Source organism: Rhynchophorus ferrugineus, unplaced genomic scaffold, assembly GCF_030347505.1.
Source record: "Rhynchophorus ferrugineus isolate W39M unplaced genomic scaffold, kcgeb_rfMv2 rfM7, whole genome shotgun sequence".
NCBI lineage: Eukaryota > Metazoa > Arthropoda > Insecta > Coleoptera > Curculionidae > Rhynchophorus > Rhynchophorus ferrugineus.
This window is the reverse complement of record NW_027472586.1, coordinates 32,686,796-32,710,849: the sequence shown is the minus strand read 5'-3', so window position 1 is coordinate 32,710,849 and position 24,054 is coordinate 32,686,796. Positions and strand designations below refer to the sequence as shown.

At 32.2% G+C, this 24,054-nt stretch overlaps 1 protein-coding gene across 1 annotated transcript in view; it reads left to right on the top strand.

The window, feature by feature from the left end:
* Positions 1–24,054, top strand: part of Dop1R1 (Dopamine 1-like receptor 1) — a 91,231-nt gene that overhangs the window by 4,659 nt on the left and 62,518 nt on the right. Inside the window, exons 2-3 of the mRNA XM_076410375.1 lie at positions 11,857–12,002; positions 15,600–15,763. Of these exons, the coding sequence (XP_076266490.1) occupies positions 11,857–12,002; positions 15,600–15,763 (310 nt within the window). The remainder of the gene's footprint in view (positions 1–11,856; positions 12,003–15,599; positions 15,764–24,054) is intronic.

Sequence of the window (24,054 nt, the reverse complement as noted above, 5' to 3'; positions counted from 1 at the left end):
ACTGCTATAAAATAGTAATAGTTTATTTTAACATTACAGTACATTTAATGCCTATATTATTGAAGAAGCTAAAACTACAATTAATTATACTGTTATAATAATTTGTAGGTTAGGGTTCTGCTTTATTATATTTACATTGAATTTTTGTCTATATCACCTATGAGTCAGAGTTCCAGGTGCTTTCTTTTATGCAGTAGTGTCCACTGGAGGCCTAATCCACCTTATTAACATTTGTATATCCAAGTAATGTAAGTAATGTACTTTTATTAGAGAGTATATTTACTTTTTATGCTTACTTATAGTCGATACAGTGTTTCCTTGTAAAGTAATTTTGGTATCGTTGTATTTCTCCATAGTTTGTTCTGTTACTACCTGTATATGCCTTAATGTATTGGCCATATCTGCAAAACAATAGAATTTTTTCTCTCCTCACACACTCTAACCAAATGCTCATATATATTCTGAACAAATACAAACATATCTATGCACATAAATCTTTCATACTCTACAATAATATTTCGTACAATTATCATACATTAATTATATACTCAACTTCTCTAACGAATTTTACTGGCAAGAGGGGCAGTTTCGGTTCGAAGTGATTGGAGACGGACGACAACCTTATAAAAATATTAAATATGGAACACTTTATATTATCTTAAATGTAGCTCAGCCAAATACAGAGTACAGTATAATATATATGTTGAAGAATATTTATTTTGCAATGTTGATGCCAAATATCTATTGTAAGTATATAATTGTACGTCATCTATATAAACTGTGTTATATTTAGATGTTGCAATAAAAAATATTTCATTTTTACCTTTTGCTATTCTGTTCAATTTTATCCTTCTACCTAACTATTATCCTTCCAATCACGTTTCGTTGAGAATACCCATCACAGTTGAAAGTTTTGAAAAATACAAGCAATTGTATAAAATATTGGACAGACTGCTTGTTGAGTTAAGTTTTGTGCATAATCTAGTAATTATATAGAACAGTCGAGACATCATTTACCAATAAAGTAATATAAGTCACTAGTTAAATTACATCTATCATACTGCCGGGCTTTAATACCTTCATTATTCAACTTAATAACATTTCCTGACATATTTGGATCAATGTTTTCCTTTCTCTATGAAAATGTATATTTTTCTGACCGAGCAGTGTCCCTAGGAAAACTGCGCATTCTATTTGAAACGGTACTACATCCTCGGAGGCAACACCTGAGGTATCCTCAGATTTAAACAAATCATTTCAACTAAAAAAGAACCATAAAAACACAGTTAACAAAATAAAAATACGTAAGTTTATAACTTTGCATTGTTAGCCATGTTGAAAAATGTTCTAATTCAAAAGAGACGCTTTCAACAAAAGCTTTTTCAAAATAAATTAAACCAATATTTTTTGTATATAAATCAAGTTATTTCTATAGGAAGTATATAATTACCAAAACAGTCTACAATATCCAGTAACTTCTTGATTATTTCCACCAAATATAAAGAGGCGTACTTTACGCCTTCATATTTTCTAGAATGGCCTTCTAAAAGCAGAAAATATCAAACTTCAGCTTCGCTACTAAATTAAAACTAAAACACTGTTTCGCATGCACTCATTTAAGATACCCTTCTAAGTTCTCAATATTTTGAGATTCAGTGTCTGACTATCGTTAATTTCCAGCGTGGCACCATCGACTCTCCAAGCCTTGTCTTCAGATAACACCGCTGTCATCTCGTTTGTCTTTTGTTATTTCTATATTTTTATATTATTAATAAATAACAGTCACATCATCCAACCCTGTTTCATTTCGTTTCACTTTCATTCACTGAGCTATATAACAACCCTAAAAACAGTTTGGTTGTTAATGAATTCAACATGCAGTAATATATTCTTGTTGACTTTTATTATCAATGTCTGTATTATCTGTCTGTCCACATATTTTTATTTTCCTGGTGGCTTCTTCATTATTGTTTTCTTCAAATAATGAAAGTGTACACATAATAAATTAAAAACTAAAGTATAATTAATAATTAGATTAAGACAGGAGTTTTTTTTTCAAAGTAATAAATTGTTTGTAAGGCCAGTATATAAAACGGTACATCATTATTCGTAAATTTGCATTGCTAACGGCCGATATTGCCCCCGCGTTATTGTTCTTTCGTTGGTCTAATTAAATTAAAACGTCCGACATTAAGGGAGTATCGGGGGGCCGAAAGAATTCGTTCATTAAACATTTCTTAATTATATATTTTTTTCCTTTCGGAATTAGAATTAGGAGATATCGTATTGCGAAAAGTTTTCGGCGAGCTGACTCATTAAATAAAATATACCTCGCCTTTACCTAAATAAAGTTAATCGAGACCGTAAAAGTTTGATACAAAGTTAGGTAACATGTCTATAAAAGAAATCAGACAATTTTATGAAAATGTAATTTTTTCACTATATTATTTCACTATATGCAAAAAATTGATAAATACTGAAATACGAGGATAGCTTGAGAAATATTGCAGATATTATTAGGAGTATAAACAATCTTTTAATTTCGCAACTAGACAACAGTTAGATAATAAAGCGTCTTTTTTTTAACTTATTAATATATCATAGTATTTGTCTTTAAAGTGACTTAAAACTAGACACTTATCCAGGAAGATCCATTGGCCCTTACTTAAGATCTAATAAAATAAAATTAAATAAAAGTTAACAGTATTTATCATTAGTATTGTAGGAATGTTCGTCTGGTCGGTCGGAATGCCTGGTTGTTTATGCGATTGTTTGTCCGAACACTCACTACTATATTGTGGAACACTGGTTGAAGAACAACTTGTTTATTTCGATATTGAGTGATACATGTGGTCGACGGGAAAATGGACAGGATATTAGGTTAGTTAAAGGAAATACGGTAGCACTGTGGGAGTCGTACTGTTACAAGGGGGTTGAGAAAAGAAAAAAGAGGGAGGCGTCGTTGTGGTGGTCTTTTATAGCCAGGAACCGCATTATACCAATCCACCACCACGTGTAGATGGATACGTGGTGGCCTAAAGGGTTGTCGCGGTCGCTACAGTGTAGTTCCCTTCACAATTACATAAGATTACCCGGTTAAGTTCTCTTGAGGTTGCATCCTAGTTCAGTGCCCTCCAAGAACTACTTGGAGTGAGATATTTTCTCATGTCTTGTTGAGAATATCTCAATTTTCTCTATGATAATTTGTATCCGAAAATCCTTATGTAAGTAATTGTTCCTATGGTATGTGGGATCCGTAATACTTCTTAGGTCCGTAATATTACTTCTCACAGAATAACCCCATATAGGTTTTGGTATTTGCTTATACATCAGCAACTTTTACATACGGATAATTTGGATTTCTTTAATATTTTTTTATATTTTAATTAGAGTTCTTTCATATTTCCCTTCCGACGAAGTTTCCCATCTGATAGAATAATTTAAAACATTATATCGTTCGATTGGAACATAACATTAAATTACAAGCATGACTTGTTGATTTCTTTCGTTTTATTAGTTTAATCTATTTTATATTTCTAACCTCAAAGATCCTGCAAATAATATTATGCATTGATGATGCCACTATGGTGCATTGATTTAACACACTGATTAAATAGTAATCATTAATTTTTTATGCTTAGGTACATTATCATTCAGTTAAGATTTTTGAAAAAAAGCAAATTATAAATTTAAATAAAGGGAATCAAACTTTCTTTGGACTAAAGCGACCACATAAGGCCTTCTGTATAAGATAATATTATATCTTCACAAGCCTTCTAATTGACTATCACTAAGCTCGCCATTAACAGTATCAAACAATTTGTAAATGAGTAAGTGAGAGAAAATAATGCAGCAATAAGTTATGAAAATTACCATTTGGCACCCCCAGTTTCAAAGCTTTTCAACTTTTAGCTTAATAAACAAATAACGCTATCTTTAGATATAGAGTATTCCATAGACTGGTACCTATCAAACGCGCAATTGGTTATAGGTTCATTAAATTAATATTACAAGATATAACATATATGATTTTAAAGCCTAATTCTACTTACAATTTTATTAAATAATGATTTCCCTACCACTGCACTTTTCGTATACCTGATTAGCCTGTGATTTAATTTCCACATATTTTTTGCTTGAAAATGATAATTCTACTTAGAATCAAAATAACTTCTCGGTCTTCTATAGCTTCAAAAGGACTAAAAGCAAGATTTGAAATCACCAAAACATGCGAATTAACAAATATGTCCGAATAGAAAATTTTACTACCTACTAATATAAAACACGCACATGAGAAAAATACCTTTACAGAACGAGAATTAAATTGTTGTTTTCTGGTATCAAAATCGAGATATTTGGAGGTTATTATCGGTTTAGAAGTCGTTTTTCCATTCTTAATCATTAGCCCTGGTTTGCACTGTATCGAAATATGAGAAAATATAAAAATTCAAGTGATGTACTGCTCATTAATTCGACAATGGATAATATTTCCAAGATTAAGCAACTTATAAGACAAATTTGCTGAAAACCCTGCAAAAATTAAGTAGTACACCTAATTAATATCTGATCCATTCCTTTTATGTAACCACGGGAAGACCATTTTACGTTGCCTTAAACAATTATTCTTGAATAAACTACAAATTAAGGATAGTACATACGTGTGACTTAGTATCTAACGCCTCATGTATTTGTTTAAGCCCCTGCGTATTTCCTAAGACCTGAGATATTCCGGTTGTGTAGAGAAACAACAAACAAAGAGGGGTTTTAGCTGATTGGGGATTAGCTTTTAACAGGTTGCCTAATTTCTTGGCATTAGAAGCGTATGTTGCATATATGTTTGTATTAAAAAATAACATACACATTAAAAAAATTCTATACCCCATGACTAGTTCCCTTGAGGTTAAATCCTCAATATTAATCATAAATCTATATATAACTGGTTTTACCATTCATAAGCTGCATCCGGCATCAGCAGGTAATAGCTAGGGGAGTTACCACTTTTTGGTGTTAAAGAATTTGATATTTTCATTTAAACATATTCTCAATCAGACACGTTAGGATGAATCAAAATATTGTATGCATCATATATGATGGCAACTGATGTTCTTACCAAATGCATAAACGCATAAGAAACGATTATTTTTATGTTTTAGAGATTACTTATATATGTTTTAAATATGTTGGCAATATTGGATAAAATATGGAAGATCTCCTTCACATCCAAAAGGTTATTCCACGGCGATCCCAATTTAGTTGGTTTATTTACATGCAGAATTGATTCAGCTTTCAGGTCCTTGCTCCAATAGATATTATTAATTAATGCTCAATAGATTGATAGCAAGATAGTCTGCATGAAGGCTAATAATGTATCTTTATTTACACACAGTTTTAGTACAATCTTATTTCTAAATTAATTTATTTCAACTTTTCCTATGTACTTGGATTAATTAACAAGCAATACATATGGTTCGTATGGTTTTGTTCGCTTCAATTTCCTGACATCCTGCGCGCTGTCCAGCAGTTGTATTGCTTCCACTTTAGTATGATTTAGTAATCTTCTTTCGTGATTCAAGGCGAAAGCTTGGATAACTTCACAAATTCATTTGATTTCCAGGTCATCGTGCAGTTTTTCGTTGGTTACGTAGAGATAAGCATTGGTAATAAATCGAAGAACCTTGTTTTGACAGCGTTCTATGACTAGTTGATTTGAATTTTTAGTTCAACCCCATATATGCACCTTGTAGGTCCAAATTTGCTTTATAATTGCATTACAGATCAACCTCTTTGATTTTAGATCAAGTTGAGAGTATCTTCCGACTAACCAGTATAGTTCTTTTATTTTGATTCTAATGTGTTTTGAGTTTTGTCTAGCGTGATGCTTCCAATCTAATCCATTATCGGGCATCCATTGAGTGATATAATTAAGTTTTTATTATTTCGCCTCAATGCAAAATTAACGTGGACAGATTTGGTGCTATTAAGTTGAATTTTCTAATCTTTCGTCCATTTTTATATTTTGTTGACTGCCACTTGCACTTTTTCTGTTGCCCTAGGCAGAAATATATCTTTTGCCATTATAATTGTGTCATCAGCAAAGGTTCCATGAAGTGTTTCTTTTGTTGTTGGAATGTCAGCAGTCTAGAGCAGATACAGGAGAGGTCCTAAGATGCTACCTTGTGGAACTCTAGCCGAAATTGTTTTAAATGTCGAGAACACCATTTCGTGCGATACTCTAAATTTTCTTCCGAATAAATATGACTCCAGTAATGAACAATAGTTACGCGGTAATAATTTGCTCATCTTATAGATTAATCGCAAATGCCAAACCCGATCAAAAGCTTGTGAGACATCCAGGAATATTGCAGGCAGTATTACTTTACCTCAGACGCTCTTTCAATAGCCGCAGTTACTCTGTGCACTTGATCGATTGTTGAATGGTGATTTCGAAAACCAAACTAGAAATCTGGTATTGTTACCAAATGTTTAACACGTTTAAATATTAGTTTCTTGAATAGCTTTGACATTGCAGGTAGTAGCGAAATAGGCCTGTAAGATTCGACTTGTTCTGCAAGTTTGTCAGGTTTTTTGAGCATAATTATTCGTGCCACCTTTAAGCATTCCAGAACATGCTTCAGCCTTAAATAGGCATTAAATAATATATGTCAACATGATGATTGCTTTTCGTGGCAGTTCTTCCAATAGTCCAGGTGAAATGTCATCTACACCAGGTGCCTTTTTAGGTTATCAATTTCAGTGGCAACTTCCAGTGGAGAAATTAGATTTAGATCTACATCGAGTTGATAAACAGGAGATGTATCCATGGTAGATTCTATATCATTAGGTTAAAATATGTTAACTAAGTATTGTGCGAACAATTCAGCTTTTTCATTATCGCGTCGAACACATTCATTTCGATCATTTTTAGTTGGCGATACTCGAATAATTGGTCTTTTAAATCTTCGAGTTGCTTTCCATAGCGAATAATCTTTGTCTGCTCGTGGGCTTAATTCAGTTACTTACTTTTGAAAGTAATTGTTTATACTCTTTGATATTTTGATTCGTATGATTACTAATTCCATTAAAAGCAGTTTTGTCTGCAGCATTTTTGTTTCTGTGCCATACCCTTCTAGCTTTTCGCCTTTCTTTTATCATTTCTGTAATTCGAGGGGGTAAATTACTTCATATTCTGATTTCTCTCTTGCTATTGGGGTAGCATTTAAGATTTGGTGTTTACTTTCCGTTATTCCCCTATTCTTGGATATAATAAAAAGTTATGGTAAGTTTGAATAAAGAACGATTAAGGATCGAATGATCATGTAAAAATCTGCCAGTGTGCAATAAGTATTATTATATAAAACAATTATTATAGTAAAACTTATAATCTAAATCTTAAAAATATTATTCCAACTTATTTTAAAGTATATCCTAACTTATTCCAAAATCTATCCTCCAAAGATTATTAAATCTCACTCCACGTGTCTATTAATGTATGGCAGTTTGAGTTTGAGCCTACGCACTTCACTGCCATAGCGCATATTTAACTCTTTGGCAAGTGCATTGGGATGCACTAATAGTCTTTCAGAGTACTTTGCACTAATACTACGAATCACACTCGTTATGGTTTCTATAGGGATATCACGCTGAATCAGTTTGTTGGACACCTAATATGGGGCATCGACGATGACTCGCAACACTTTATTCTGAAACCTCTGGGGGATATCCATGTTATATTTGTTAGTAGTACCCCACAGTTCAATACCATAGGTCCGAATGGGCTTAAGTATTGACTTATACAGCAAAACCTTATTATCTATTGATAATTTAGATTTACTCCCTATCAGCCAATACATTTGGTATAGTTTAAGCGAAAGCTGTTTGGATGTCTAAAGATAAGATATCTAACGTTGTCTTCTTGCCGAAGTTTATGATTATTCAATTTTACTGAGGGACATGTTATTCTACAAAGGGTGTTCCGCTTTATAAGAAGGAATATAGATCTCTGAAGGGGAAAGTCGACATGTGTAAAAATTTTATCCTAACATAGATCAAGAAAATTCGAGAATAATAAGAATAGTCTAATCTCTTTAATTTCAAAGTAGTTATATTATCACAAACAACTTTTAATGTAATATAATGTCTGGTGAACTCAAATATTAATTTCAAAATTATTAAATATCATGTATACTTATGTTTGATGCACTGAAATTCTTACAGTTCTGACAATAATCTTATAATGTTCAGTGGTATAGTAATTTAAATTTATCAATACTTCACTAGTTAGTGAAACTTAATGGAAATTAAATTTAATTAAATGCAATTTAGAAAAGGTAAGTAACATTTATTTTTAAATTATTCTTTTTGCTCTAGTATATGAGATATTTTATTAACTTTTTAACTTAAATTAACTTATAATAAACACACAATAATAACAAATCTATACTAATTAAACTCAACATGAAACTAATTACGGTTATGTTTATAATCAGTACCAAACCACCCGAACTACAATTTTACGACATGTCCACCTATTCGGAATTATTAACGTGACGTGACCAGAAGAGCGAATATATAAAGGAAGTAGATACGTGTCTATTACATTTTAAATTCAACTCAATTCTCCATCGCTCTCGAATGGATTATAGCCAGCTGGAGAATCTAACAGCAGTCGGTTCATCTTTTACGATTTGGATTTAATACGACCGAAGTTTGAACAAACGTTGGTCTTTTATAATAATGTTTGAATTGGAAACGGGCCAGCGTATTTGTAATCCCTTACGTGGTGTTGAATCATCTGATGAAAAATTTAAGCGATACGTCATATGGAACTGTAAATGTTTGGAAGTAGTTATAAAATGGTAGTTATTATATAAGGTGTAAATATGACTTGTTAATGTGTATTAATAAAATAATGATGGGTTCAGTTTTATTGTTATCATTAGGTACTTGCACTTATTTAGATTAGTGATATTTTGATGGATTTGCTTTATGTTTTTTTAGATTGCTTAACACCTATTCTAAACTATTTACAACTATACTATAGCAATTATACTATTAAAATGACGCTTTCCCTAGTTCAAAAAAGAATATATCTGCTAGTTGAGTCAACAAAGCTCGTTTAAATACTTAAGGTGATCTTGCTCTTTTGCACTGCAATTGGCAGTTTGATGTTAATTATTTAAAAGTGGTGATTTTTTTATCAAAAAACAATCTGGATATTTATCCAGATATTTTTATGAGATGGAAGAAGCGTAAAAGTAGGAATAACGATTTTAAATATAACTTCGAACCATTCCAACATCGCAGTTTAATTTTTTCTAGGAAAAATAGAAGAGTTTTCTGTGGCTTATTGTGACCGGCGATGATGAGAGAAAAATGTCATGAGTTAGGCGAGTAGAGCAAACCAAATCGACATAGAAATGAAGTATTGTCCATAAAGTTTTGCTGTGCATATAACGTAATCAAAAAAATTTATTGCGAGCTGATAAAACCGAATGAAAGTGTTCCTGCAATAAAAGACCACTCATAGCGCGTAATAAACGTGAAGTTCTCTTGCATCACAAGACTTGGACACAATATTTAGTCGGACGCATCACTGCTGAAAAAACATAGTGTTTCTGGTTAGTACTTAATGAAATCATATTCCGAATTTCCAAAGAAATTACCAGATGACCTAAAAATTAACAATTTCTTTTGGGAGACTTAAAATAAATAAATAATTAGATAATAAATTCAAAAGTTAACGATTCATAGAGAAAAGGGATGATAGGTCCCAACCACAACCTGCTGTAGGAGATGTGTGCAATTGCTAACGAGATTTATGGACACTTTAATGTACAACAAATTATGGAGCAACATCATTGCTACTAATCATATTCAATCAATAACGACTGAATTATTTAATGTATTGGTAACAAACTGTTCGAAAAACTTTCGAACTGGTGTGATTAATTTACATTATGAACGAATAAAGCGATCGAGTTAATATATATTAAAGTACACCACGAACTATTCCCTATTTAAATTTGGGTGTGAGACCTTAGATCTGGACATGAATTGGGTAAATACGGGATAGATACCAACCTTTTTGATATGAGTGATTAACATACAGAAGATAAATATTTAATGACCCTATACTTTAGTGTTGGTTTGTATACATTTTAAGGGAGACAATAATCGGAATAATTTAATATTATTTGTTTTATTTCTATATATATAATAAAATAAAAAAGTCCTATATACGGGGATAAATGTCTACTGCGTGGTTTAGATGCCACAATGTTATTTTGACGCTTGGGATAGTTACTCCGAGGAGAAAATTATGAATATTGAAAGTTTATTAATTTTAATCGGTCTTAACTAAACGGGAAGAAAAAAAATCCTATATTTTTAAAATCATATGGCACAATAATATTTCGTACTTACTTTAAATAAATTATCGCAAATTCTTATTCAGCTTTCTATTCGCTATTATTTATTTTACGCATTATATTATTTTCATGGTTACATGATAATATTTTTTATAAAATATCTTATTTATTAAATACTTAACATAGCAAGTTTTTTATTTTTAGCAAATTTTGTTAACTTTAACTAAAGTCAGCTCGATGGCACTATCGTCTTTGGTACTAATCTCAAATACTTATTATCTTTCCAATAATCACAGTTCCTTTCCAGCTTCTCTTTCTTCGTTCTCTTTTCTTACTATATTAATTTATATTTTTAATAGACACATTCTTTTCAGTCAGCTATTTTAAAAGTTTAAATTGGTTGCAATAATCACCTTGCATTGTGCAGGTTTCCTGCAGCCATTTTTTACACATGACTCATTGAAGAATCCAATCTAGTATAACTTTTGTTTTATAAAAATTCCATTCTAGGATGAGTCGTCTGGCTCAATTGAAAGAAGCATATATATTCTCAAGACCCTCAAGAGTATTTATACTCACAAAAACTTGGTCGTCTATACTTTATCGTGGGGATAGACTCCCTCCAATTGTCCAATTAAATCGTATTAGAAAAAAACATTTAATTACTTTTACTTGATACATAAACAGATAAAATTACAAAAATATAATTCTTTTATTAAGAGATGGGGTAAGCTTACCTAAGACAAAACACTGCGAACTTTTTTCCATACAAGCCACTATCTGATTACTTCAGCATTTATGCTGCTATTGCATGTATCCAAAACAAAATTGCCTTTAAATAAAAACAGCCCGCTTGGTTGGCGCAGTGGTCAAGGTCAAGTCGTGGGTTCGAATCCTGCTTAAATGTAGGTTTGCGATTATTTATAATTATGATTCTATATAAGGGTAGAGCACAAAATCGTCAAAGGGAAATAATCCCAATCACGGCGGCGGTAACTAGGCTGGGTAAGACCGGATGTCTTCTGGGATAATTTCTATGTTAGCCCCTCGCCAGTCGGTAGGCTAAACGCCGAAGTGTTCGGAGCTCGTATTAAGCAGTAGGTCTATTACAGATAAACCATAGTTGGTAAAGCAGATACTCTTAATGGTCTGAATTTGTTATTACTTACCGTTATGCTGCTCTAAAATAATTATTATTTATTTGATAATATAGTTTATAATCTCGTATTGATATGAAAAGATGAATTTAGGAAATCTATATGAAATGAACCAGGTAATGAACCATGCTATCCAGATGATTAAAGAAGAATATTTAATAAATAATATATAAAATGTTGAAGCGAGTTAGATTAAGAATTATTACTTTTTGTAAAATTACTTAGTTAATATGTATAATATAACGGAGAATATAATGGTTGTATATTTTTGTGCTAATTAATTAATTTTGCGGTTTATATATTTAACACTAACGTGATTTCTCTTATTCTAGGTGTCTTTTTGTCGCTCCTAATCTTCCTGTCAGTGGCGGGCAACATTCTAGTTTGTATAGCCATCTACACAGACAGAGGCCTGCGAAGGATCGGGAACCTTTTTCTGGCATCGCTGGCCATTGCGGACCTGTTCGTGGCCTCGTTGGTAACAAATTATATTTTATTTAGGTGTTGTGGTATATCGCTTTTTTTTTCTCCTTGATAATTAGTTTTTATTTTTATTAATATTAAATGTACATGCTTGCTTATTTATCATAGATTTTAAAGACCAAAATAATTTAAGTGTTTAATAGGTCCTATATATTTTTTATTTCCAGAAAAAGTATATAAAAATACAATGTTGAATAAAAAATATTTAGTGGTTATTTTAAATATATTATTATATGTAAAATAACGCTACGTTTTTAACATAAATTACCATGAGATACTAGATAAATTACTAGGTTTATTTTGTTGTTATTAGTTGTACAATATTTAAATAACAAAACCTTTTATATAATAGAGTTTTTTAACTATTGGGTAAATAGCTCAAATTTTATAGATTTTTTCTTAGACCTCAAAGATTTTTCAACAGTAATCAGTCAGTTATTTCACCAGATAACTATTTGGAACATTTACAGAAATTTGAAAAAGGATCTTCCATACACACTGATCCCACGTACTTTAACTCCAGAATTTGCTAAATCTAGATCTCGTTTAGTTCTATAACAGCAGGTAATCCGTCAGTTGTCAATAATATACAAGTTCTTACAGATGGTTCTAGATGGAACAACTAGGCGATAGTTTAGTTCTAAGTGGATGAACTTGGATCACCTTTAAATTGGGTAATTTTTTTGAATGCGGCATACCTAAGTTATCCTCAAGAAGCGGAATTAATTAAGGATAGATAATAGTTCGTAAACATACATAATATCAAGCGTGTACATTAAATTTAAAGGATTTGTAACAGATACTTTTACTGAGTATTAAGTCGCATCTGTTACACTTGTAATCAACTTCATGTTGTAGCGTCATTGACAGTATTTCCTTTTCAGTATATGTTAATTCGTCGAAATGTGACCAACAAATTATTTCAGGTTGTTAAAAGTGTCTGAATTTTCACCAAGTAAATAGCATTTGCGGGAAATTTTACTTTTTTACTTCAATATGAATAAAAAGGCGACTAAATGCCATCGAATGCTGTGTGAAGCTTATGGTAACCATGCTTCATTGATTTCAGCATGTAAATTCTGGTTTTGATGTTTTAAATGTGGTAATTTTGACTCCGAAGACATAGAGCTTTCCGGACTGGCAAAAAAATTTGAAGATGAGTATTTAAAGGAATTAGTTAATGGAACCATCAATGAAGCTTGCTACTGGTTGTAACTGATGCGTTTAGGACCAGTAGCAATTATATTCTTTAGCTTGACAACGCTCGAGACATGTTGTAAAATACCACACCGTATTCTCCAGACTTTACTTCTTCTGATTACAACCTGCCTTAAAGTGAGTAGTGCTATACTTTTTATGAATATACCAAAAGAATATATCAATTAGAGTATAACCTCAAAAGATACATCGTTCTTTCGAGATAGAATCCCCAAATTGGCTGAAAGATGGGAAAGAGTTAATTTTTAAGCCTAATACTAATTTTTCTGACAAATTTTCAAATTACTAAGAACACCCTGTAAATCTGGTAATACGTAAACTACTCTGTAACATCAGACGAATCAGCATACATAAAAGCATCAATGTAACGCTCATCTACTTATCGTCGGCGGGGAAACTTCTCAATAACACGTCAGATATCCTGCATGAATTATTCGAGAGGAAAACTTTGCCAGCTAGTTGGCTGCCGTTGTCCTGCAAAACCCTTATGGTGGTCGGATATCACACGCCAAACTTTGAGATAATTAGATAAATTCGTCCGTAGAGATTCGGAAAAGTTGCTCGTGTATAAGCGCCTGACATAATCGACAGTAGCTATCGTGATTTATGGGAGTTTGTCGGTTTTAGAGGCCCATTTAAAACTCGTTCACTTCACATGAAAAATTTCTGAATTTTTATAAATTTTTGCATATAGTTTGGATATTACTGTATTTTTTATCTTGCGTGACATGCGAGTGAGACATTTAATCGATTGTGATTTCACTGAGAAATTCGAAATTTCAAAGGGATAGAAACTAAACAAAACTAATTGTAGAAAAAGCAACTACAATGAGTTTTAAGTATAATATAAACTAAGGTTTATACGCTAAGTAACATTCTGTATAAATATCTTACTCTATATTATCGTTGGATTGTATAACATTCTTGGATCTTCCACTTTTAAGTTAGTTGTGACCCAATATCAGCATATTTGTTTGCTTACGTAATCTTTTACTTGGTCTAAACTGCCTATAAAGGTTTTACAGTAGTAAATAAAATCCCTATAATTGAATTCCATGTGTTCATATAGGTTTTAGCACTTGCTTGTATAATAGCATTTTATAATGCAGTGATAACTGTGATTTTCTCCCAATTAAGCAATGCAATAATCGAAAAATGTCGATATTTTAACTCCAGTTATTTGCCTTTGTTTTTTATATGTTTATTCCAGTGAAGTTTCCAGCATCAGATTTATTCCGAGATATTTAGCGTTGTTACTATATGGATTGATAGTGTTTGAATAAGGTCTGATTATACCTTAACTGCATGCACAAGTTTTTTATTATTTTCCAAGTTTGGATGGGTCCAATATATAATTCAATAAAGAACAACAATGTATAATATTCACTATTACTGACCTGTTGTACTTTTCGTGTGGCTTCTCCACTATAGTCTGCGACATCAATAATCGTAATATCATCAAAAAATGTAGACCTCGTGATATTTTTTAACTTTGTGGTACATCACATGTGTAGAGTAAGTAAAAATTTGGCCCTATATACGCTTTCCTGTAGCAGACCTGCTTTAACTTCTTTTATAGTGCAGTAGAGTTCCTATTATTTGACTCTAAATATTCTGGCTGTAATTTTCTGTGACTTATTAATAAGACCAACATGCCATACCTCAACAAACATAGCTTATGCTATATCTAAGAATACAGCTCAACATATTATTTACATTCATAGGTTTTAAACAACTTACACTTCAAATTGATGGTATAAAAATCAACGAAATAAAAAAATGATTTGAAATATCTGGAAATAGAAAATGAAAGAAATGGAATCCAGGAGACAAAAACTAATGTCAGAGCTAGAAAAATCATAAATTTATACTTGACTGTAACTAGAAAATTCATTAATAAAGAGAAAATATCAAACAATACTAAAATAGGAGCGAGCACGGGTATTGCCAAAGTAAAATATAAGCGTAGAAATGAAATAAAGGCCTCCGTATTAAGTCAGTGTAATAATACACAGAAAGAGGATAAATCACTTGGTAGGGATATTTACAGTATATGGTGGACGCAAGACAGGTAAAAAGAAATATGGAAAGCATTAATGAAGAGCCTAAAAATCAGAAGACATGCGGAAGAGAGAGAAAAAATGGACGTAATTTGTGCATGGAGCCAGCAATACACCATTAAGTGATACAAAATAGCAAATTAAAAATGCTTAAATTTAATAAAATTTCATATCGATTAATGTTAAGCTTAATTGTCTTTAATTGTTTAGTATACAGCGCATTTGAATAAATCGTAACCTATATCAAATGTGTAGCATGCACCAAATTTTAGGACTAAATATATAATACTTGTACTCTAACACTGTTTTTTCAGGTGATGACCTTCGCCGGAGTGAACGACCTCCTCGGATACTGGATATTCGGTTCCAAATTTTGTGATACTTGGATCGCTTTCGACGTGATGTGTTCAACCGCTAGCATATTGAATTTGTGTGCAATTTCATTAGACAGATATATACATATCAAGGATCCTTTAAGGTATGTATAAATAACATGTTTCCGAATGCTGCAAAAGGTAAATTATTATACCATCTAGCTGAAATATAGAGGACTTACCTGAGGTAATCGATCAAGGAATTTTATCAATTAACAAACGACCCTTAAAAATAACTATTTAAATATTCCAAAATATCTCTTGGTACATTAGACAGTGACAAACACGCCTATACCAAGCCATTATATTTCAAAATTAAATAAACGTTTACATACATTCTAATTATTACTTGTATTATAAACACTGTATAAATAAGTTTTAACCTCTCGAGCCCACCGATAAGTTTACTAAAATTATCTTATATAACATGATATATGATAAAATCATAAATAATGACTTTGTATCAGCAATTTTATTCTTTTAGTATTTTTGACGGAAAAAAGATCACTTTTCAGAGTATTAGTTTGAGGAAATCTGAAATATATAGTAAAACCAATTTAAGTAAGAGAACTTATCGTAAGTGGTTTCAAAAGTTTACAAACAGTGCATTTAAGTCAAAGACAAGGAATATAACGGAATGCCTAAGGCATACGCACATGCATAATATATTAGTAAGTATATATATATATATATATATATATATATATATATATATATATATATATATATATATATATATATATATAGTACAAGAGCTGTAAATGTTCACACTGTTCTTTGTTGAGTTCTCTCCTTTCTATGTTAATTCTTCCGCAGATTCAATGTTGATGTTTTTTCTTAAGTGCTTACTTCTTGTCATTGACTCTGAACCATTTCAAGTTTACTGCTTGTATCTCGCTTTTATCCCTTTTATCTCTCTATCTGCCTCTATCTTACTTTTAATAATAATTCTAGTTTTAATTGATATATCCATTTTATTAATTAATTTGCTTTTTATAGCCAGGTACAATTTCACTTTTTTTTCCTATCCTGATATTCATCTCATTCTCCTATCTCTCATTTCTATCGATATCTGTACCCAGATGTTTAAATGCATTTACATGTTCTATTTTTACATCGTCAATATGGATGTCTATTACTCCTAGCTTCATCTCTCATCGCTTGGACTTTCGGTGGATATAACTGTTAATTGTTTCATTTAATTAGTTTTATTGTTGGTCCTTAATTCACCCTTGTTATGTTCATATTTTTCATAAACGGTAAATTCTTATTATATAAACCAGTTATTTACTTGATAATAAAACAAGATGGCTTTTATTTTAGCGTTAAAGTATATGATGGACATAAATCGTCTGTAAAGCACATCGTCGACAGTAAAAGTTAATGTTGCCGAAAAAGCCATGAAAATATATAAATGAGCTACGAATATTGCCAAGAAAAAGTACAATAGCAGAGTCGAAATATTAAATGATACGTTGCAGGAAGGGAAAAGTTTAGGGCTTGGAATGCTCGTTTTTTATACTTCCTGAAAAAGAAAACTTTTTTTATATATGAAAAAAGTTATAATGCCGCAGTTTACACAAATAAAATTGATTTAGCGAGATAATTGCAGGTATATTTAAACTCTGTTGTGCATTAGTTAATTTTAAAATTATTTGGTACGTAAATGACTTTATTTTAAAAAATATTGTAGGGGCTTACGTTAATGAAGCAAAATGAATCTTTCTAAGATTATTTCTCTTAGTCTTTCCCTTATTTATTTTAGTTTACATTAAAAAAATACTTATTACTACTGTCCTATAAATTGTTTTATCTCGAAAAGACTGCCATGCGTGTTTTATAGCCACAATAATTGCTACACCCTACAATGTTGATTTCTTAGAATTGGCGCTCAAAAGATTTACTATTACTTTAGGGTTCAGGGTTGTAATTCATGATGTTCATTTAGGAGCTTCAATCATTCGCAAGCCCATAAAGTCGCAGAAAGGAAGCAGACTTCTGTTGCAATTTATAAATAGAGGGATATTCTATGGGTTGAGTTGGCGATCGGGTCTCAGAAGCACTGTGGAGATCCTTAATGTTTGTTGGTGGTGGCGTGAAAGTTTGGGAACATCATGGTAATCGGAGGGGGAACCAAATATAACCACGTAATGCCGATCTAGAGGATTCGATGATCTAGTGTTCTTTTGTGTATGAGGAAGAGGGAAACCGGTGTGGGTAGCAACTGTGCTGGATTTTGTCTGCAATACGAAGTAGATTCCACTATTGCAAAATGCATTCTCAAAAAGCTTTTAACCAATGAAGGTGTTAAACCATCGGAAATGTCCACTCGTTTGAAGCCACAGATTGGGGATGCTATACTGTCTTATAATTGAGTGTATGCGAGGTTCAGAGAGTTCAGGTATGGGCGAGAACGTGTCGAAAATGAATGTCATGATCTCACAAATGACAACATCCGTGCTGTTCGAGAGCTTCTTGACGGAGACCGCCCGTTAAAGATTGAAGAATTCTCATCAGAATTGTGTATCAGCTGTGGAAGTGTTCAATCCATCAGCACTAAAAACATGGCTTTAGAAATATTAGTGCTTGCTGGGTTTCATGGTTTTTGATCGAAAATCAAAAACAGATCAGATTGGAAATAAGTGAAGGACATCTGCATCAATTTCGCGGAGTGGTAAATAAAGGATGAAGGACACCTAATCAAAGCTAAAATCCGTCCGTCAACCAGAAAAATGCTTACAAATGAACGAATTTACTATAATCGACAAAAATCGCGTAATGGAAAATTAATGGAAAACAAAAAGTGATCTGAAAATACTAAATTTAATGTGATTTCTTCTCAAGGGAAACTGATTGAAGGCATATTTGTATTTCACAACGAAAATAACCCAAAACATTCATCAAAATAATGATAGAGTTTCTTAGAGTAAAAACGAAACGAAGACATTTTGCAATGGCATGGCTTCCACAATCACCAGACCTGTCCCCTGTAGAATTAGTATGGGATGAGCTTAGTCGAAGAGTCAAATATCAATGCCCATCAAGCTCAGCATAGTTGTCGGAGTGAGGTAATAAAGCGAACGGAAGATACTGAACTCGAATAAAAATACTTAAATAATTTAATAAAAAATGTGAGAAAAAGTTATAAAAAATAAGGGTAGCTAATTAGCTTCTTCGAAAATTATATACTAATATTACAAACAGTTGTAGAAATAGTACTGTAGAAATAGTGGGTGAATCGGCCTGCCTATGCTGAGCATCAGGAAAAATTTCACTTCAGAACCATTGAAAATATTATTAACCACATCGAGAAAATGGAGGATAGAGGTAGGAAAGAGACGATAATTATTGCAACCTTATTTTTGCAAAATCATAACGGATTGGTCCAATTGTTCAACGCCTTTTCTAATAGATTATAAAACGACAAGTACGTTATTATCAACCAACTACTAATGAAGTTAAACGTCGAGATATATGTATACAATACAGAAAAACATAGTGCGGATAATCCAATCCACAATCATCGTTCTTGAAATAATTTTCAATATCCACCTATATTTTGAAAGAAAAAGATGAATAGCAGTATTAAACAACATTCAACATTAGACAGAGAAATCCAGTGACATGAACAATTATTTTACAATTAATATTCTGTACTCAGGCTCTGGAATTAACAAATTCTGGCTCAGGAATTAACAAAAAAGTTTACGCGAAGAAATCAAGCTCGTGTGTTCCAAAAAAATTAAAATCTTTAGCAAATTGAATTATACATAACTCCATCTGCTAGTAATCTATAAAATGTTCTTAGAATTTATATTTATATTCTAGTCACATATTCTATGTTCATAACAGAATATAGAGGCATTTAACCTAAATATATTTTTATATTAGCCGTATATAAAAATATGTTATTATTGTTGACAACCAGAACCCCAGCAAACAAACCGTCTCCCATATATGCCGCATTTATTCGGATATAAACCAAGACAAATTTTATTTAACCTTAAAATCCACGCTAGACATAAATTTCGTCGATGTAGCGTCGCCGCCACTAAAAGCTTATGCTCTAGGAAAGTCGGGGAAAATATAAAGTACAGGTATGTACGGGGTTTATAGGATATCTAACAGTAAAAAGTCGCAGGTACAAATATTTGAAGGATATACTAGAGCTGGTATTTGTTGATATGCCCCAGAGAAAATACTCGAAAGGGCAAAGGTAATATTTTCTGAATTCATTTTACAAGAAAGAGCAAGCGACGAACATGTTTATTTTTGAACGTATGTTTTTAAGGGAATATATAATGTTCGGGAAAAAGTAGGTTCGCGTTTTTTTAAATAGATTGTTTAAATTCGCTTATTTCTAAACTAGTAATACTTATTTAATGAAACCAATAAATAAAGGATTTGATAGGTAATCGTCTCTGGAATACTGTGCACTTAATTATGGCGTCATACGTTTACTCACCCAAAAGTTGTTACAATTTGGAAACGGAGATTCCAGCAAAGTCTTTTTCTTTAAATTTTAAAACCCCGTTAAAAACAGGCCACTGAAAACAACACAACTTTTACACAAAGGACAGAGCATTCCAAGAAAGGTTATGGTTAAAAAAGTCAATTTTCCAATATGAAGCACCAGATGGAACCTAACCACACTTAATATTGCCAAGACTCAAAATATCAACTTTATAATATCAACCATCTCAATCCAAGTTTGCTGATCTTAATAGATAGAATAATATTGAGACCTTTCACCCTATGGGAAAAACACAGTTATTCAAAAATAGGAAATGAAATTTAAACTATGTTTAGTGGACTACCAAATACTGTATAAGTAAAGGATTCAGAATAGAGGAGAATTCAGAATGTCAGTTCACTAGATGATGTGAAATTGAGAGTTATGTTGAATATTAGTGGACTAAGGACAGAACATTGAAAAACTTGATTATTTAATTTAACAGGACAATTTAAAATTCCCAGGCCTGACACATAGATAACGCTAATAGAATTAAAACCATATATTTTTTAGTTAACACTAACCCTCTATAAATGCGTGTATAAATTTGACACCTGTCGGATCATTAATTTGTGAACTATAGCATTTTGAGTGAAGCAACTTTTATTATTGTGAAAAAAATGGATAAAAAGGAACTTCGCGTATTGGTAAAATAATGCTTTTTGAAAGGAAAAAATACAGTTAAAGTAAGAACTTAGCTTGATGCCGAGTTTCTGGACACCGCCTAAGAAAAATCGACCATTAAGGATTGGTATGCTAATTCTGGACGTGGTGAAATGAGCACCGAAGACTGTGAACGCAGTGGACGCCCAAAAGAAGTTATTACCGAAAAAAAAATTAAAAATCCACAAAATAATTTTGAATGACCATAAATTGAATTTGAATGAAATAGCAGACTCTCTAAATATATCAACTGAACGTGTACATCATATTAGTCACGAATATTTGAGTAATAGACAACTCTGTTCAAAGCGGGTGCCGCGCGAGTTCACTTTTGACCAAAAACAACGACGAGTTAATGATTCGGAGCAGTGTTTGAAGATGATCAAGCGTAATAAACCCAAGTTTTTGCATCGACATGTGACAATGGATGAAATATGGCTCCATTATTTCACTCCAAACTCCAATCGACGTCATCCGAGTGGACTGCACACAATGAACCCGCTCCAAAGCGTGGGAAAGCGGCTGGCAAGGTTATGGCATCTGTATTTTGAGATGCGCATGGAATAATTTTCATTGACTACTTTGTAAAAGGAAGGACCATCATCAGCGACTATTACATAACATTTGAAGGACGAAGTCGCCGAAAAACGGCTGAATTTAAAGAAAAAGGAAGTTCTCCTTTACCAAGACAATGCACCGTGTCAAAAATCCATGAATTTGGCTTAGAATTGCTTCCTCATCCACCGTATTCTCAGGTCGGGCCCCCAGCGACTATTTCCTGTTCTCAAATCTTAAAAGTATGCTCGCTGGGAAGAAATTCTCATCGAATGAACATTGATTGCCGTAACTGTGGCCTATATTGAAGCAAAGGACAAAAATGGTATCGAAAAGTTGGAGGGTCGCTATAATCAGTGTATTACCGTTGAAGGGAATTATGTTGAATAAAAATTATAAATTGGCCAAAAAAATGTCTTTTACTATGGTAGGCCGGAGACTCTTCAATTGACCTGTTATAAGGAAGAAATAATACGGTCAGAAGATCGATTCCGAAGGAACATCTTGATAATTTGTAAGTAAAAACAAAAAATGTTCGCCAAATAAACTAATTCACTGATGATATTCAAACTCTATGTCAATATCAGTTGTGACCGGTTGTTGGAAATTGAGAAAATGACGGTGGTTTCAATTTCCGTTATCTGTTTACTAAAATATATGGATATGAATATGGACCAAATATTTCTATGTTGAAACACAATAAATTTTGTATGTGAAGAATCACCCTCAAAAAAATTACATCAAAACATCAAAGATCAATATAGGAGAAAATTAAAAATCTTAGAAATATATTTACAGAGTGCTTATAATTGATTGATTTGGATTGATCAAGATCCACCTTACTCCGTTCATCTGTTTAAGAGTATAAATGTTTAGATCTTTTTTAGCTTTCATATCAGGTTGTGTCTCGTTTCCTCTTATACCCGAATATAACGGCGGCCACATGAAAGAGCCTTTAGTTATCCTTCTACGAAGTGAGCTTATTGATGATGAATATTCCTAGAGGCCGTATGGTCTGAATGGAGCAAATATTCTGAAAAAAGCCTATGGTTTCCGAAAAAAATAAATAATACATAAACTTATGCACATTTTACATTTACACATATACTGAAAGAGTAATTAATATTAAACCGAACAAGGAACTTAGAACAAAAAATGATACAACGACTTAACTATCAAAAAAGTAGTAATTCCTATACTCTAAGCGAAATAACGAAATGTACATATCCAATAATATTCCTATATTATTTATTACTGCTTCTTTCTTGCAGTGAACTGAAACCCATAAATTTCAGTCAATTGGCATCGTGATAAAAATAAATCAGGAACAATGTCGGATTTTTATTTCTTAAAATCAAAAAAGAACCAACGGAACAGCAACGATAAATTTTCATTTTTATGCCAGAACGACGTCAGAAGACTGGCGCTGCTATGAATCGGAATGTTTGCTATCGGAATTTTACACAATTTTTATCGTTCTTTTCGAACTTCAGTCGATGGAGTACGATAACTTTAAGTGAAGCGTGTAACTCCGTGTCGAGTTTTAGATATTTCGTAACGCTTGGTTCTTATAGTGCAGAAATTGACTAGAAAATGAATATGAGAATCTTTCCTTTCTCCTGATTAAGTTTTAAATGCCCTTTTTACTTCCTTTTATAGACTTATGTCACAGAATGTCTTGCGAGTAAGGCAAATATTACACACACTATATCATAACTCAAGCGATTTTCTGCAAATATTTTTTGTACCGTGTTTCTACATACTTGGTCTAGGTGTAAAATTCTTCGGTTCCTCTTATACCCGAATATAACGGTGGCCACATGAAGGAGCCTCTAGTTATCCTTCTACGAAGTGAGCTTATTGATGATGAATATTCCTAGAGGACGTATATCGTCTGAATGGAGCGAACATTCTGAAGAAAGCCCATGGTATCCGAAAAAGATACATAATACATAATCTTATGCACATTTTACATTTACACATTTACTGAAAGAGTAATTAGTATTAAACCGAACAAGGAACTTAGAACAAAAAATGATAGAACGTCTTAACTATCAAAAAGGTAGTAATTCCTACACTCCAAACGAAATAACGAAATGTACATATCCAATAATATTCCAATATTATTTATTACTGCTTCTTTTTTGCAGTGAACTGACAACCATACATTTCAGTCAATTGGCATCGTGATAAAGATAAATCAGGAACAATGTCGGATTTTTATTTCTTAAAATCAAAAAAGAACCAACGGAAGAGCAACGATAAATTTTCATTTTTATGCCAGAACGACGTCAGAAGAGTGGCGCTGCTATGAATCGGAATGTTTGCCATCGGAATTTTACACAATCTTTATCGTTCTTTTCGAACTTCAGTCGATGGAGTACGATAACTTTCAGTGGAGCGTGTAACTCCGTATAGAGTTTTAGATGTTTCGTAACGTTTGGTCCTTATAGTGTAGAAATTGACTAGAAAATGTATATGAGAATCTTTCCTTCCTCCTGATTAAGTTTTAAATACCTTTTTTACTTCCTTTTATAGACTTATGTCACAGAACGTCTTGCGAGTAAGGCAAATATTACACAGTCTATATCATAGCTCAAGCGATTTTCTGCAAATATTTTTTGTACCGTGTTTGAACATACTTTGTCTAGGTGTAAAATTCTT